The following is a 17,504-nucleotide window of genomic DNA, read 5'->3' as shown; positions in this document are numbered from 1 at the left end:
GACCAATGACTTTTTTTTCGATCTGTGATGCAACTTTGCCTCAAATAACTAATCTTCCAACACCCATTCACACACACACACACACACACACACACACACACACACACACACACAGAATCAGCATAGCATATTCCGTATTATACTCTGCTCATTTGCAACTTGGGATTCCACCAAATGCTACGGATAATGAAATATGTTTCTTCACAATCAAACAGCTTAGAAAAACACAGGACTGCCAACAAATTCACTTGTGTGGGTGAGTATTAAACTCTTCAATGCGCTTAAAACAAATTACAAAGCTTGTAAAATCTTACTCACATTTTAAGCATGTTACTCAGGGGGTCACATCCATGAGAGGTGGCATAGGAAAAATGTCCTGGACAATGCAAAAGTGATAGGACATTTGTCCTGAACAAAAATAAATGAATAGGACATTTTTTCCCCGCAACAAAACGTAAATTTAATTAAACTTGACTAGTTTCTTGTCACAAACGTTACAGAACAAATAAAACTGTCAACCGGCTTAGAGCATTCAGAGTTGCGACCCTTGGAAGCTCTTCTCTATAAAAAGCACATAAAGTCTCTCCAAGTTTCGTCTGCTTGGAGAGACACATCGCTTCGCAAAATATCAATAAAATAGGAAATCAAACTACTGTAAATTGGAAAGTACTGACAATGTCCGGATCAAATGAAAGGATAATCGGACAATGACCACTTTGTGACAAAAACAATAGGATATTCATATATGTCCTCTTGCATGAAAAATGTATAGGACATTTGGAAAAAATATCCGTGTATGTCCAATGTCCGACGTGGATGTGAGCCCCTGGTTACTGTTAGTCAGCAAAATAGACCCTCACTGTACATAAGTCACATTTTCAATCAAGGACTGCAGTGACAACAGATTAAACAGCAGCTGTGTGCTGATGTTCACATGGATCAATTCCTGATCAAAATTAAATGAGAAAAAAAACGCAGTTCCAAGTAGGCCTCGTCAACATTTTTCTCTGTTAAGCTTTCTCCTGGGAATCACTTTGAAGGCCTCCTCCCAGTTCTTGGTTCTGCGTTGTTCCAGAAGGATCGCCAACACCTGGTCAATAGTAAGGCGCTTGGACCCGTGACCCCACCTGAAACAACACAAATGGATGTCAATGCTTTCTGTAAAGTCCATCAAATGAGTAGTGTCCGCATGCACGCAAGAACTATCACTATCACCTGGTCCAGAGTAAGGCGCTTTGACCCCACAACCAACCTGAAACAACACAAATGGACCCCAATGCTTTCTGTAAAGTCCATCAAATGAGTAGTGTCTGAAAGAACTATCACTATCACCTGTTCCAGAGTGAGGGCTTGGACCCCACATGAAACAACACATTTGGACATCAGTACTTTCTGAAAAGTTCATCAACTGAGTAACTTGTCTGCAAGAAGTCTCGTATTTAGCTTTACCAATTACTGTACAGTTGTAAAACCTTTAAAACGTCCTCTTACAAAACAAACAAAATTCATTTCCAATTCCACTACGCTTCTTCCTGCCAAATGGAAAGAAAAAGAAATACACTATATTCTTCTAACAATAAGAGGTTTTACGACAACAAAAATTCATCACTCACAACAGGTACGAATCAAGAGGAAACTTGGCCGTGCGGATGCCCTGCTCCTTAGCCCTGGCCAGTGAAATAGGTTTCTGACAAGACTTGTCGTTGAAACCCCCAATAATGTACACATCATTCGCATTGACCTCCTTCAATGTCTCACGGCAGTGGGGCGACAGGTACACGAGCTGTTCCCGTGGAAACAAGTCCAGGTAACTTCTGTCCGTCATGGTCCCCATGAAATGCTGGCCAGTCATTTTAGCTTTCTGCAGCATGGAAAACACCTTGCCTTTGGGGCTAAGGGAGGCAAATATGAAGTGGAAGGGATCAGGGGAGTCGCGGTTCTTGCCATAGGTCATAAGCAACTGGCTGACGAGGTTCTGACAGTCCTGATGTCTCATGTACTGTTCGTAGTCCATGTCAAAGATGAGGGGCTGGCCAAACTGCATAGCATGAGCAAGGCGGTGGTTTCCTGCCTGCAAATACAAAACATACATAAAAATTCAAAAACAGAAAGACTGCTAACCTTCCAAACTTCAGAATCTTATTGGAACATATAATTAGAACCAAACTTTTACATTAACAGTACGTCCTCCCATGGTCTTTAAAGTAAACATGTCGACGTACTGTAAATGTAACGTCTTGTTTTGTCATAAATTACACGTTCCAATAACCTACCATTGGTTCCAATTTATTTTTGATACAATAAAATTGTATTTTATCCCATACAAGTCTATACAGCTAATGTTTTCGTTTTCTTCTGTGAGAGCGATCGTATTTCATTTAAACTTGGCGTCATTTATGTTGATTGTGCACCTTTCAAGAAAATCCCCAAAATCTCGTGAAAAGCATCAACAATAGCCAGCATACACATGTCAACAACAGAAGAGATGTACACACACCCATCCACACACACAAACCCTTCTCTTCATCTTCTCACCCCAATCCCCTGAACCATCCCTCTCTTATACTTCAAGTGTGAGATTCAGAATGAACTGTTATCTCTAAAAAGATCTCCAGAGTATGATTTTGAAACAGATTCTGAAAGTACCTTGTGCATTGTAGCACTATAAATTGTCATGAAGAGGGTGCTCTTGGGTACACTCTCCTTTTCTTCCTCAGGGTTTTCCTCTTGTTTCTCTGCTCTCTGCTGTTGTTTCAGCTCTTGTTTCCGCCGCCGAGAATTATCCTTCATTTCATTTCTTTTCAAGAAGGTGTAGTAGCGCTGCCGTTTCGATTTACTGTCCATCTTCAGAGCCACCAGCCAATTCTCGTCTGTCATCTTCTCTGGAACCTGAACAAAGCTGACTTAGTTTCATGTCTATTGTTTTCTTGGAATCAAAGTATGTACAAATGTATCATCAGACCACTACTTTTTCATCTGAATGAATTATAGGTTGTTTGTTTGTTTGTTTGCTTAACGCCCAGCCGACCACGAAGGGCCATATCAGGGCGGTGCTGCTTTGACATATAACGTGCGCCACACACAAGACAGAAGTCGCAGCACAGGCGTCATGTCTCACCCAGTCACATTATTCTGACACCGGACCAACCAGTCCTAGCACTAACCCCATAATGCCAGACGCCAGGCGGAGCAGCCACTAGATTGCCAATTTTAAAATCTTAGGTATGACCCGGCCGGGATTCGAACCCACGACCTCCCGATCACGGGGCGGACGCCTTACCACTAGGCCAACCGTGCCGGTAATTATAGGTTGTGCGCCTCATCAGCATGTGCACTCAGTCAAAGGTATTACCCAAGATACGAGATTTTCTTTGAAGCATCCAACAATAATAAAACAAAGCATGTGTGTTTTTCTTCCGTCCACCTTCTTCATTGTGTGTGTGTGTGTGTGTCAGCATGCTTACATGGCAGACCTGTTTACCCCCCCAAATGAAAATCAGGAATGCAGCTGGTACTTTTCCGTAATTTGAGGCATCTTTGAGTAATCTTTTTTATCAACCATAAACCAGCTCGAAAACGATTAAACGACACGTTTATTCGCGCGCTACCATGCAAAACAAGTACAAAATTGATAACCATGTTTAACAGTATAGTACTACACACACAGAAGCTCGATGACACACACACAAACACACGACACCTGATATATAATATGCAAGTTAACTAAGACAAGTTTACTTTATCTAAAACAAACCACCCACAGTATTCAGGGGCGGAGCAAGAGAGCTAAAGGGGGGGGGGGGGGGGGGGGGGGTACAACTGACCTGGGGTCCAGGGGTTGGGGGGTCTGGTTGAAGAATTTTAGCTATTTTATTAACAATTTGTAGCTTATCCTTGATTTTAAACATGATAAATAATGGTGTCAGCAGTCACTCATTATTTCTTTTAAAGTTAGTATTAAAGAATGGCAATTTATCTTCATTGATATAGATCTGCTCCCGACAGTTTTTTTTCCCACAGACTGAGTTTTTGTTTTGTTTTTTTGCTTTTTTGACAGCAAGGGGGGGGGGGGGGGGTCCGAAACCCCTGTAACATCCCCCCACCCCCACCCCTCCGCCCTTGGAATATTTACAGTCACTTGAAGATGCATGTGAACAAAACCACCTTACATTCTGTCACATCAGACATCCTGCATTAAAACCAGTCATAATAACTCTCTCCAGAAGCTACCTTTAATTTTAGAGGACCGAAGTTTATTTCATTTAAAAAAATTTTTGTAAGTTTTTCGATTCAAAGAACTGTGATCTTTGCTATATTGGAGAAATATTAATGGAGATCAGTTTTAGACTCAGAAAGACTTGAATTTCGGCAACAGCCAAGTAACTGATGAGCGCGACCATAGACCTACATCTATGTCTCTGGCGCGACTGACCGTAGCGAGAGATCGGTTCGCAGGTCTGAGAGATTCTGTGGAAGTAGAGACCTAGGTCAAATAAACTCGATGCGAAGCAGGCTCATGTTTTGCCAAACATAATTTCGTGTTTTTGTTTGTTTCCATGTTCATTTGTGTACTGCATTTTGTTAAAACTAATGCTGCGTCTAACCTCGGGACACGTGCCGCGACGTGACTCGTAACTGACTAGCTTTGTTGTTGCACTGATCTCAAGTTGATCACCAAAATGAATGTGGTTCGCTCTTCTTAAACTTCACCAGACACCGCCACTTGACTTAATAGTTTTGCCGATATTTCTGTGCAACTTTCGCTTTTTTGGTTGGCATTTCGTCCCCACAGAGATCGGCCCTATATTACCCTTCGGACCAATGTCGATCTCAAATCCACGGAATCCGACAAATACCTTGCTGTGCACATGCGCAGAAAAGGCTGTTTTGGTCAGCCTTGAAATCACAGTCCTGGTGACTACCAAAATTTCGACTTCGAATTTTCACGCACGAAAAAAGGTTCTTTCGACCGGAATTTCCGGAATTTTTGGTAGTATTCCGTAATACCGGAATTTAGACCCAAAATCCGTAATAATTCCGGACAATCCGGGAGGGTAAACAGGTCTGACATGGGTAAGTGCGTGTGCGTGTACATGTGTGCATGCCTGCACAACAATTCAACGGCTCCTACAGGTGTGTGCACGTGCACATGCATATGTGCGTGAATGTGTGTGTGAGAAAGAGAGACAGAGATCGAAGCAATCCAAAGACTGTAAATCACATGATGCAAGCTTACCATTCCATGCATCTGCTCTATCACATCAAACTCAAGCTTGATGATTTTCAGTTTCCGAGCATCCTCTGGGCTCAGGTTTTGCAAGATCTTGGTTGCATCGACCCTGGGGGAAGATCCATCTTCTTCCTCAAGATCCAGATCCAGCTGGGGCACATTTGCTGTCACATTACTCCAACGTCGCTTTTGGCAAAGATGACACTGTCTGAGATTCTGAAATTCAGCACTACTTGCTGCGTCCAGAAAAAGTCTCGGCTGAGAAATGAATGAGCGAACTGCAGGAGATCTTATGCACACTGCCTGTTTTGTAAACAGATCCTTGGAGGGGTCACATTTAACCTGTTTCAGTAGATTAAAGTTTGATAGTCTGATTCTCACTGCTGTAAGGGTTGTCATGGTTGAAGTTTACAAACAAGAATCACGTATTGCAGTCTTTGGTCAATGTCTGTCAATTAATTAACCTGCACACAGAGAAAACATTTGACCGATCACTTCTTTTCTTTTTCAAATAGGTTTCCAGTCAAATAAATCTTCTGCCTAAAAAACTAAAAAAAGACATGTTTTGTATTCCTGAAATCCTAAAAAAAAATTAAAGGAAGAAGAAGAAATAATGAACATTGAATGATTGATCAATTTCTATGGTTGTAAATAGTTTTGTTTACAGTTTTTCAGCTTTACCATTGCTTCATTAAAGGCACAGTAAGCCTCCCGTAAACCATCACAGATACTGTCAGGCTTTTACACACAGTACAAACACCCTTTCATTTAAACACTCACCGCTTGAGAACATCCTAGGTGCCCTCCGTAAAGAGCGAGCAATTTTCAAAGAATTTATTTTTGCGTGGTTTATCTCAGCCCTGAGCCATCATGAACCCGTGTGATCCAGTTTCCCTTTTTCACAATGTAGTCGTCAGTTAGTAATTTGAATGCGACTCGATGTGAGCTCATCTGCAATAGCACGTTATTATGTACCTCTGACTATGCACGAAACAAACGGCTGTAGTTCACAAGAACTCTAGTGATGGCTTTTGACTGTTCAGAGGAACTAGCGATAGGCATAAACCGTCGTCTGCTACGAGAACCACGACCTTGCGTGACCCTGCTTCCGGGCTTTTCTTTTTTCAAACTTTCAAAACTTCGAATTGTACTGATCTTGTCTTGATGAAAAAAGCATTCTTTTATGATTTAAGAATGTTTGTGTAACAAGCTGTAAATTTATTATTTAGATTTTAAAAAGTTAGGTCTAGCGCCAAAACGCACCACGGTCCGATTGTCTGAGAGACAATCAGCAAAATTAATTCTTTATAAATTGCTCGCTCTTTACGTAGGGCACCTAGGATGTTCCCATTCGGTGAGTGTTTAAATGAAAGGGTGTTTGTACTGTAAAAGCCTGACAGTATATGTGATGGTTTACGGGAGACTTACTGTGCCTTTAAACAAGTTATGTTATGCAGGTGCATATGAAAATGCAACTTTAAAAAAACATTATACATTAATTTGCCAGCGTTCTGCCTTCCACTGCTCCAATTCCAAATCAAGCGGCGTTTTTTGTCGGCGAAATTCGTTCACCACTTAATTTCAGTCTGTGCTTTGTGTTAATGTGTTAATCCTCTAATAAGTGACATCAATCCATTCATAAAGTATGCTAAATATATAAGATAACAAAAGAAACACGGTTTCAATCATATAAATCCGAAAAAAAAGACGCCGGTGAACAATGTTTCTGACCCGATTTCTCTATTCTTAGCACACACCGCAAAGGAGGCTGATGGGTAAGGGGAAGCAAACTTCAGACAGGGTTTCCCGATCACTGTATGCAAGAAATGCTCCCATTGGTTTGTTTTATTTATGGCCTGATCAGTGTTGCAAGTGATGTAACAGTTTGGGAAAGTTCATTTGTATGGGTGAATGTATACAGTATAGCATTGCTCTCAGTTTAGATACTGTCTGTGCGGGCGAAGTTCCCCCAAAGGAGGAAGTGGACGAAGTTCCCCCAGGCCACCTTATGTCAAATAAGATACCTCAAAAACATGAGAATTAAGCTTACCGGTTGCACGACAGGGATGCTGTTTGCCAGGGTTTCATGACTTTGACCCTGTCGGTCTCAATGACTGCTATAAATGCTAGTTTTACTTTTAGCAATGCATGTGTCCCATGTTCATGTTGCAATCAGACAAAAAAGATAGACACAGACAATAGTCCATTCTTATGTACATGTAACATTATTTTAAACTGAAAAGAACACACGATTACACACCTTAAACGCAGTTATATAACATGCGAAAATGCGTCACACCAACAACAAGTGCAGACATCGGGAACACATGCTGCTGTAAGAGTAGTCTGGCATGAGCTCATTTTGAACAATTGAGAATAAAACTATTTACGAATACTCATGTTAACGAGCGTATTACTTTCTGCTACAAAAAAGTCATCTGAAATAAGACAAGAAAAATGAAATGTGGAAAAATATACGATATTAACTTTTTATGAAAGGATTTTGTACAAATAATATAAACGTTATTTGTATCCTCAAAGAGGTTGAATTTGTACAAGGGACATCACCCTCAATGCAGTTAGCAGACAATTGTTTTGCTCCATCTTTCTCTCTCTTTCTCTGCACACCATTTAGCTTTAACCAAGCTTATCCACTTCTGAAATGGATTTCCACACGCTTGCTCAGTCTATACAGTATAACGACCTGTCATGGTTTTTGTCAGAACAAATTGCAACGGAGTGTTTGAATATGTCACACAAAAAGACAGGAGACACCATTCTTCATCTGGCATGTCGGTTTGGCAGGAGAGATTTGGTGGAGGGGTTGATGAATTCTGAAGGAGGTGTAGATTTACAAATCTCCAACTACGAGGGGAAGAAACCACTGCATGAGGCGGCGCAGTTTGGACAGCTGGAATGCGTTAATTTCCTGCTGCAGAACGGGGTGCAAGTGGACTGTATAAAACGAGCAGACTGGTAATGCGAACATGATTAAATTTAAAGTAAAAATGCAAATTATAATTATATATGAATCAGGGTTGCTGTTGTCTGCGGTTTGGGGCAATTTTCATAGATCTATGCAATTGCTCAAAAGAACTCAAACTTACAACGTTGTGCATAAATGACATGCCATCACAGTGGACATCACTCGATCTGTAAGCTATAGGGTGAATACCAACAGAGGGTACGTGGAGGGCATGCAATTTGAATTATTTAATTTGCAGGACATTGCCTAACAGAAACAAGCATTAAAGATTATATGGGGATGTGGAAATTACTTTACCGGTATGATTTTTGTGTGACTTGTGATGCCCCCCCCCCCCCCTCTCTCTCTCTCTCATTAATTAAACATGCTTTTCTTTTTCACAAATGCATGTATCGTCGCAAACAGGACTCCCCTGATGCTTGCTTGCACCAAATACCAGCTCTCTGTCATTTCTCTGCTCCTAAAGCATGAAGCTGACCCAGCGCTGGTCAACAAAGATGGCTGGAATTCCTTCCACATTGCTGCCAGGTACACACACACACACACACACACACACACACACACACACACACACACACACACACACACACACACACACACAAAAGACGTGCCAGAGAGATTGAAAAAGTGGAAGGACCAGTGAGTGGCTTTTTACACCCCCGGTATAGGGGTGTATATAGGTTTCGGTCGATGTGTTTGTTTGTTTGTTTGTTTGTGTGTTTGTGTTCGCATATAGATCTCAAGAATGAACGGACCGATCGTCACCAAACTTGGTGAACAGGTTCTATACATTCCTGAGACGGTCCTTACAAAAATTGGGACCAGTCAAACACACGGTTAGGGAGTTATTGTTTAAGTATGTCATCCGAGTACCCGTATAATATCCTTTTAGAGAAGGTTTTTATTTTTATTTTTTTGGTTTGTTGTTGTTGTGGGTTGTTGGGTATTTTTTATTTTTTTATTTTTGGGGGGTCAGCCAATTAATTCTGTAAGTGTGCTTGTTTCAGAGAAGGGCATGTGGAGATTCTTGAAAAGTTGTTACAGTCAGATCCAAATGTGTGGAACACAGCTAGCCACAATAGGCGCACTCCACTGCACACGGCAGGTAAAACAACTACCGGTAATAGAAATATATGTGCATGCATTTATTTATTTATTTATTTAACAAATAATTATGAAAATTTGTTGGGTTGTGTTTTCACTTCAGATCGTATGCAATCTGAAGGTATCGTTTCATTTCATGCCAATTCTAATTGCACATTTAGTGTGTTATTTATTTGTGTGCCAGAGAAGGATAGAGAGTGTGTGTGTAGATGTGGGCATGCATGCGACTGTGAGTTTGTCAGTCATGGAATGTGAGTGAAAACATTTCAGTTGCTATATTTATAAAGGTGTTTGTCTTATATATTGTCCTCAGCACTTCATGGACACTTGGAGGCTGTGCGTTTCCTGTTAGATCACTGTGACTATTCAGTAGATGTGGGTGATAGTTGTGGAGTCACACCCCTGATGGATGCCCTGCGTGCTGGCTTTGTTGATGTCGCTCAGCTTCTTATCTCTAAACACAAGGTGGGTGAATGCATGAATGGCACTGTGCATAGTGATATACTGATAATTTGAGAAAATCTTATTGAAATGGAACTTACGCTGTGAAGACACCCAATTAAATTACATATTCTTACTCAACTCACATAGATAGCAATAACTTCGTTTGGTTGCTATCTATGTGAGTTGGTAAGTATATTAATTAAATCAAAATTTATTCTTGAAATTTTATATTATGGGAGGAGACCTATTGCTCTGTGGAAGACCTCTGACATTCAGCAACCAACATTTTGTCACGCCTCCGATATTGATGTGTGAGTGTAAGACAAAGAAGTATAGAACTGGAACACTTGTCTTTATGAATAACAAAACAAGCATGCAAACATGTGTTTCTCTTTTATCAGACTGTCCTTTGATAATAGAACAAACGCGTGTAATTTGTGTACGTGCACATATTTTTTTGTAAGTGGATTTTTTTCCCTGTTAAAAACAAGATCGAGATCCTTACCCCGCATGCCAGAGACCAAAAAAGCTTCATTGTGTCTATTTCCTTCATATTTTTGTAGTATCAGTGAGATTTGTTTTTGTAAGCATTAGAATTTAAAACCAAAACAGTCTATGAATGTTGTGAGTTAATTTTGTCAGCGTTTTTTTTTCTTGCTTGTTTGTTTGTTGTTGCTGTTGTTGTTGTTGTTGTTGTTGTTGTTGTATGCTTATTCGGAGGTGTCCTTGGTTGCAGGCAGATGTTTCTAAAACAGACACCTTGGGACGACAGGCTGTACACCATGCTGCGGAGGCTGGCCAGGTGGAAGCTGTGGGCTTCTTGCTGACGAAGTGTGGCGTTCATGTTGACGCTGCCACAACTGAAACACACATTACCTCCCTTCATGTTGCAGCAAAGGTCTTCAAACCCAAACTGCCTTATTGTCGTGTTTCCTTGAGAGAGAAAAAAAAATAACTCGGAGCGAAAACATCAAACAGAACTGTATTACTGAAACTTTTGACAAACAAAGACATTAAACCACAAGACTTCCCATGGTTATTAAAAAAGTCAGTGATATTGTGCATTTTGTCGGTTCTGAGGATGGTAAATTTCCTGTTCCCTGGGAATACAGCTATAAGGTAGCTTGGGCTTAAACAAATCCTCAGAGTTTTGTTGTTAATTGGTTGTTGTTTTTTCTTGTTTTTGTTGTTGCTTGGTTTGTTGGTCAGTTTGCAATTGTTTGTTAATTTATATTGGTGGTTATATTCTTGTTGTTGTCACTGGCACTTGGATTGGGTTTTGTTTGCAATTTGGCCCATGGCCCAGAGGTAAAAAGAAAGGGGAATGGAAAAAAGGTTAAAAAAAAAAAGATTGTTAAAGAAAGGAATAAGAATTACATGACTTCATTTTGTCATTTTGTTTGCAGGAGGGCAAAGATTCAGTTTTACTGCTACTGATAAAGAAAGGTGCTGCTGTCAATCTGGTAGATAACAAAGGAAGAACAGGTAAGTTGTAGCTGCAATGAAAGAACACCCAGCCAGACATATCCCTATATTGCAGGTGGCCTGTCATGACAGGTATACTTTCATCAAGAAAAGGAGAGTGATAGACCAAAATAGAGAGAATGTGGATGTGTTCGTACATGCGAATGTTGTGTGTGTTGGTTTGCCCCAGTATTTCAAAGGATGAGTAACTCTTTTGACAGTTATTTCCAAACATCGTCTATATTTACATATTTCATAATTTAGACACAACATATTTTTTATTTTGGGGCTATATTCCAGCTTTACACATCGCCAGTGGTGCTCAGCATGCGAGCAGTGTAAAACTGTTGCTGACCAGTGGAGCCTTGGACATACAGGACAAGGCTGGACACTTGGCACATCATCTTGCCAGGCGCCAAGATGTCAAGATGGCTTTTGAACAGCATGGATCTTGAGGGATATGTTGTTCTTACGTGCCAGAACATCAGTTTAATTCTTGTTTTTCTTTTCACATGAATAAATATATACATGTACATATATATAACAAAATCAAGGAAAAGAAAAGCCAAACAAAGAATTTCAAGTGGCAGCCCAAATTTTCGACCTGTTGCCAGGCTTTCCTCAGGGGTGTGTACCGTACTTTCCGGGTGACAAGGCGTTACAGCGCATAAGGCACACCCCCTTCTTTTTAACAAAACTTGTGACCCAGTCACCCATTGGGCGCAGGGGGCCGATAGGGCCCACCAAAATTGAAAAAATATACCAGTAACAAACGGTCGAAGAATGAAAATAAGCCACATCAAAGGAAGAATACAGAGTGGAAATGACCCAGTTTTTGCCATGAGAGGTGGTTCCCCTGTCATATCTGAGAGAGGAAACACTTCCTGCATCGGGGTCAGTGACCGGTCAGTGACCGGTCAGTGACCGGTCAGTGACGGACTTTACCTGAGTGAAAATATGTGTGCTCTGTGTGTGCGGCGAGATCAAAGGCAGGTCCATTGTGATAGCTGGGTGGCTTGAGAGCTCGAGGAAACTTGGCCAGGGCAGTACCTAGTAGCTGAAACATGCATTATCACAAGTTGTTTGACTGGTACTCAGGCGGTCTCTTTGATTTTTTTCGTATTTCATACACGGATTAGGCGCTTCGTTATACAAGACGCAGGGGTCGAACTCGAGGAAAAAAGTCGCGCCTTATGACCCGGAAAGTACGGTAATTGTTACAGGCAATCTGTGAAATTAGGAACTTCGCGTATTTCCTGATTCATTTAGGAAATACATGTTTTTCCTAAACAGCTTAGGAAATACATGAATTTCCTAAAAGAGTTGGAAAATTCACGTATTTCCTAAAATAAAACGCCAACAATTACATGGATTTCCTAATCTATAAATACACCCAAACAATGCACGAAAATTGTAAAGAAATGAGAAATAGTCCCTTTCATTTTGTTACATTTATTCAATTATTATTTAAAAAAACGGGGAAACAATTTAAAAAATGCACTTATTCACAAAATTGTACTACTCTCGATCATATGAACATATTGGACTAAAACAATTAGCATAATCAAAGTAAACTTTTTTAGCACATAAACACCTCATGTCCCTAATAGGGTCTAGTTCCTGTGGGACAAACATTTTAAGAATCATCATCATCAAGTAAACTTGCGCCATCTTGTTTCAGTCACAATAAAATCTGCTTGAATCAGCATTTGTTTTTACACGCGAGACTTCTATATGGCACGGTGAAACAGTTTAAAAAAAATGCAGCACAAAAGTAAAATCAGCATTATTTTGTTTTTACACTCGAGACTTCCATGGCACGGGGAAACAGTTTAAAAAATGCACTTATTCACAAAAATTGTACTACTCTTGATCATATGAACATATTGGACTAGAATCATCATCATCAAGTAAACTTGCGCCATCTTGTTTCAGTCACAATAAAATCTGCTTGAATCAGCATTTGTTTTTACACGCGAGACTTCCATGGCACGGTGAAACAGTTTAAAAAAAATGCATTTATTCACAAAATTATACTACTCTCGATCATATGAACATATTGGGATTAAAAAACGAGCATAATAAAAGTAAACTTGCGCCACCTTGTTTCAGTCACAATGAAATCTGCTCGAGTCAGCATTTGTTTTTACCCGTGAGACTTCCATGGCACCTGCTGTTGCATTTTAGTTTATTTTTGAAACATTTGCATTTCTTTGTTGCACATTTCCTTCCTTTCTCACCAACGCAGTTGCACTTGATGAAGCCCTGACCTCCCCCAAGAGATTCGCTTATAACTGCTTCGCGGAGTGAGAGAGCATTGGTGAGATCAACAGAATCTTCACTTAGAAAGTGTTCTTGACAGACGTCCAACTGATTCCTGGAGTATCTGCCCTTCAGTACACCCTTTCTAACCCCAAGCTTGTACATGTCATTTTCATTTCTGTTTAAGACAATGGCAATGATGTTACAAGGATCCCCTCTACCTCGATCCACCAATGGAATTGGAATCATGACGCTGTCACTTTTGTTTGCTGCCATCAGATTTGTCCTGCTTCTCTTTAGCATTCGCTCCGCTTGGTTTGTCGTTGCTTGCTGAGTTCTCTTGCGCGTCTCCCGTATTTTATCTAAATGACTGTCCACTGACACACCTGGTACTTCCTCAATTGACACACCTGATGGTCCCTTAACTGACACACCTGGTACTCCCTCAGCTGACACACCTGGTACTCACTCGACTGACAGTGTGTGAACTGTCATAGACGTCTGATCTGAAGGAAGCGGCAGGTTAAATGATGGTCCCTCAACTGACACACCTGGTACTCCCTCAACTGACACACCTGGTGCAACTGACACACCTGGTACTCCCTCAACTGACACACCTGGTGCAACTGACACACCTGGTGCTCTCTCAACTGCTAGAAAATCCAGTGTGTGAACTGTCATAGACGTCTGATCTGAAGGAAGCGGCACGTTAAATGTATGAACAATGTCTACATTTGATGTTGCATGATCAGTGGCAGCTGAAACATATCCAGTTCCAGAAAAAGTATCTGGCAGGTTATCAAAAGGGTCTGTCACGACTGATGATGCATGAAGGGTCGCCTGCTCCAGTTTTGCATTGTGCTCGAGTCGACGACGTTGCTGTAGTTGTGCCACCTGCTCCAACTCTTCCTCTGTGCTTATCATTTGCACGATTTCATCGGGAAGCGGGGTAGACTGAAGACCAACTTTGACGTCGACACCAAACATTGCTTTGAAGGGAGTGTGCCCGATGCCTGCATGGTGGCTCGAGTTCTTCATGAACTGAACAAATTTCAGACCCCAACTCCATTCTCTTGTTCTGTTTTTATTCATCCACGCCACAAGCATGTCTTTGATGTCTCCGTTCGCTCGCTCAACCAACCCTTGTGATTGTGGGTATCTTGGTTTTCCGTGAACTAATTTCAAAGTTGGCCAAAGTTTTGCAACGTCTGAGATAACTTTAGCAGTAAATTCAGGTCCACACTCCACTGATTTTTTGGTCACACAAGAAACACAAATTCGTGAATAGTTCACGCTTTTTTCACTTCTTGTATGATGTCTCCATATTCCTCCCATGTTATCAGGTATGTGGTATCCTTTTCTGCCCTTAAATTCCTTAAAAAATGTTCCCGAGCTTTCATTTTGTACAGGTCCACACTCCACTGATTTATAAAATGTGAATGCCTTGGTCACACAAGAAACACAACACATTTCACTAACTTGTGAACATTTGTTCAACTTCCTGGTAGATTGACAACAAATTCATAGTCCGTGTACAAATCGTCTCTTATTTTCAGGAAATTCGTGAATAGTTCACAGTTCGTGCGTAATAAAAGTCTCACGTGTCAGGGAAAAAAAGTATTTCACACAAGTATTCGGCGCCCTTCGTTTGGGTGTATTTATAGATCAGGAAATCCATGTAATTGTTGGCATTTTATTTTAGGAAATACGTGAATTTCCTATATTTGAGAAAATTCATGTATTTCCTGAGCTGTTTACGAATTACATGAATTTCCTAAATGAATCAGGAAATACGCGAATTTCCTAACTTCACGGATTGCCTGTAACATATATATATATATATATACAAAAACAATAAAAAGTTAGACTTTGTTACTGTCTTATTCATTTTTGGAATTCCGGCACGCAAAACATATTACGTCATGTATAATTACGTCATAGACAGACATTGCGTCAAAGGATATTTGTAAACATCGTGCGAGTTAATTATAGAACACCCTGACGAAGGCCACGAGGCCGAAATATTGGTGAAAACGTGAAGGCTTGTTTTGGTTATTTTTTCCATATATGTTTATATATATATAAATATATATAGATATAATATACAAAACAATAAACAGTTCAATACCAGCCAGAATATCTCATCTTTTGATTTAATCCAAAACCTTGAAGAAGGCCTGCGGGCCGAAAATTTGGATTAAATCAAAAGATGAAACATTCTGGCATGGCATTGAACTTTTTATTGTTTTGTATGAAAAGATATATTGTGTGTGTGTGTGTGTGGATGATTGAGGGATGTTGTTCTATTGTGCCAGAACATAAGTTGCATGCATGGATTTTCTGTTGTTTTTTGTGTGAGGATTTGAGGCATGTTGTTGTATGGTGCAAAAACATCAGTTTCGTGCTGAATGTTCAAGTTTTTGCCTGTTACATTGTATAAAGGTCAAACAGTACAGTACAGCTGGAATTCTCTTTGAGTGTGTGTTTGTGTGTGTGTGTTTGTGTGTGAGCAAGCTTGCATATGTATGAATTGTGTGAACAGCCTGCAAACATTGCAAATTTGACAAGCTCTCGAGCAACCTGCATATTGCATAAAAATGGTGTTTCAGACGCAAGCAGCCAAACGGAAGATACTTCTTCTTACACAAAAGAAGAAACCAAAAGCAACATATATCTGGGGATTAGAAAACTGTTTTTTTTCAATCAGCAAAGGGAGGTATCATGCATGCAGACCAAGAATAGATTATTAATAATAATAATAATAATGGAAACTTATAGAGCGCTTACCTAGAAGCTCTAAGCGCTTTACAATGACATTGCTATACACATGTACAAAACCAAAATACAGCATTAAGAAACAAAAAGAACAGGAGTACAAAAGCAAATTCATCGTTTAAATCCATCACAAACAAACACACGCGTGCGCACGCACATACGCGTGCGCATACACACACACATGCTATCACCACACACATTCACAGATACACACAGACACACGTTCACACACACACACACACACACACACACACGCATACAGACAGGCGCACACACATACATACAACACACACACATACACATGCACTCACACATGAATACTAATATACCTACACAATCTGCATACATGGCGTACACACAAAAAAGCCGCAGATATAATCACAAAACCAAGCTCGTGCTTATGCACATCCATTTATCTAACTAGATAAACCGATTTGTAGTTTGCACAAGGAAAAGAGAACAAGTCGCGTAAGGCGAAAATACAATATTTAGTCAAGTAGCTGTCGAACTCACAGAATGAAACTGAACGCAACGCAACGCAGCAAGACCGAATACTCGTAGCATCGTCACTCCACCGCCCGTGGCAAAGGCAGTGCCCGTGGAATTGACAAGAAGAGCGGGGTATTCGTTGCGCTAAGAAGGATAGCACGCTTTTCTGTACCTCTCTTCGTTTTAACTTTCTGAGCGTGTTTTTAATCCAAACATATCATATCTATATATTTTTGGAATCAGGAACCGACAAGGAATAAGATGAAAGTGTTTTTAAATTGATTTCGAAAAAAAAAATTTGATAATAATTTTTATATATTTAATTTTCAGAGCTTGTTTTTAATCCGAATATAACATATTTATATGTTTTTGGAATCAGCAAATGATGGAGAATAAGATAAACGTAAATTTGGATCGTTTTATAAATTTTTATTTTTTTTTACAATTTTCAGATTTTTAATGACCAAAGTCATTAATTAATTTTTAAGCCACCAAGCTGAAATGCAATACCGAACCCCGGGCTTCGTCGAAGATTACTTGACCAAAATTTCAACCAATTTGGTTGAAAAATGAGGGCGTGACAGTGCCGCCTCAACTTTCACGAAAAGCCGGATATGACGTCATCAAAGACATTTATCAAAAAAATGAAAAAAACGTTCGGGGATTTCATACCCAGGAACTCTCATGTCAAATTTCATAAAGATCGGTCCAGTAGTTTAGTCTGAATCGCTCTACACACACGCACACACG

General features: G+C 40.2%; 2 protein-coding genes and 1 long non-coding RNA gene across 3 annotated transcripts; 2 read left to right on the top strand and 1 right to left on the bottom strand.

The window, feature by feature from the left end:
• Nucleotides 1–125: 125 nt before the first annotated feature.
• LOC138964686 (mitochondrial ribonuclease P protein 1 homolog) lies at nucleotides 126–7,575 on the bottom strand. The gene is made up of 5 exons (XM_070336708.1): nucleotides 7,491–7,575; nucleotides 5,237–5,694; nucleotides 2,647–2,889; nucleotides 1,614–2,071; nucleotides 126–1,127 (listed from the first exon to the last, which is right to left on the bottom strand). The coding sequence occupies exons 2-5, from the start codon at nucleotides 5,627–5,629 to the stop codon at nucleotides 995–997; spliced, it is 1,227 nt and encodes a 408-aa protein (XP_070192809.1). The 5' UTR covers nucleotides 5,630–5,694; nucleotides 7,491–7,575; the 3' UTR covers nucleotides 126–994.
• A 245-nt stretch (nucleotides 7,576–7,820) lies between these two features.
• LOC138964684 (ankyrin repeat domain-containing protein 16-like) lies at nucleotides 7,821–11,856 on the top strand. Its single transcript, XM_070336707.1, has 7 exons — nucleotides 7,821–8,206; nucleotides 8,622–8,744; nucleotides 9,224–9,321; nucleotides 9,634–9,785; nucleotides 10,501–10,662; nucleotides 11,171–11,249; nucleotides 11,529–11,856. Exons 1-7 carry the CDS (start codon nucleotides 7,893–7,895, stop codon nucleotides 11,681–11,683), a joined length of 1,083 nt encoding a protein of 360 aa, XP_070192808.1. The 5' UTR covers nucleotides 7,821–7,892; the 3' UTR covers nucleotides 11,684–11,856.
• Nucleotides 11,857–12,009: 153 nt separating this feature from the next.
• On the top strand, nucleotides 12,010–15,962 carry LOC138964685 (uncharacterized). Its single transcript, XR_011455181.1, has 2 exons — nucleotides 12,010–14,725; nucleotides 14,900–15,962. It is a non-coding gene; the product is annotated as an uncharacterized lncRNA (long non-coding RNA).
• The last annotated feature ends 1,542 nt before the right edge of the window (nucleotides 15,963–17,504 follow it).

Source organism: Littorina saxatilis, linkage group LG4 (assembly GCF_037325665.1).
Source record: "Littorina saxatilis isolate snail1 linkage group LG4, US_GU_Lsax_2.0, whole genome shotgun sequence".
NCBI classification, from domain to species: domain Eukaryota; kingdom Metazoa; phylum Mollusca; class Gastropoda; order Littorinimorpha; family Littorinidae; genus Littorina; species Littorina saxatilis.
The sequence above is the reverse complement of the archived record's forward strand: the minus strand, read 5'-3'. Positions and strand labels throughout refer to the sequence as shown.

Coding starts and splice junctions, on each gene's coding strand:
- LOC138964686 (XM_070336708.1), bottom strand. CDS start 5,629: ATGACAACCCTTACAGCAGTGAGAATCAGACTATCAAACTTTAATCTA. Junction 2,890..5,236: donor TAGAGCAGATGCATGGAATG/GTAAGCTTGCAT, acceptor AGCTTTGTTCAG/GTTCCAGAGAAGATGACAGA. Junction 2,072..2,646: donor ATAGTGCTACAATGCACAAG/GTACTTTCAGAA, acceptor TTGTATTTGCAG/GCAGGAAACCACCGCCTTGC.
- LOC138964684 (XM_070336707.1), top strand. CDS start 7,893: ATGGATTTCCACACGCTTGCTCAGTCTATACAGTATAACGACCTGTCA. Junction 9,322..9,633: donor CACTCCACTGCACACGGCAG/GTAAAACAACTA, acceptor TATTGTCCTCAG/CACTTCATGGACACTTGGAG. Junction 11,250..11,528: donor AGATAACAAAGGAAGAACAG/GTAAGTTGTAGC, acceptor GCTATATTCCAG/CTTTACACATCGCCAGTGGT.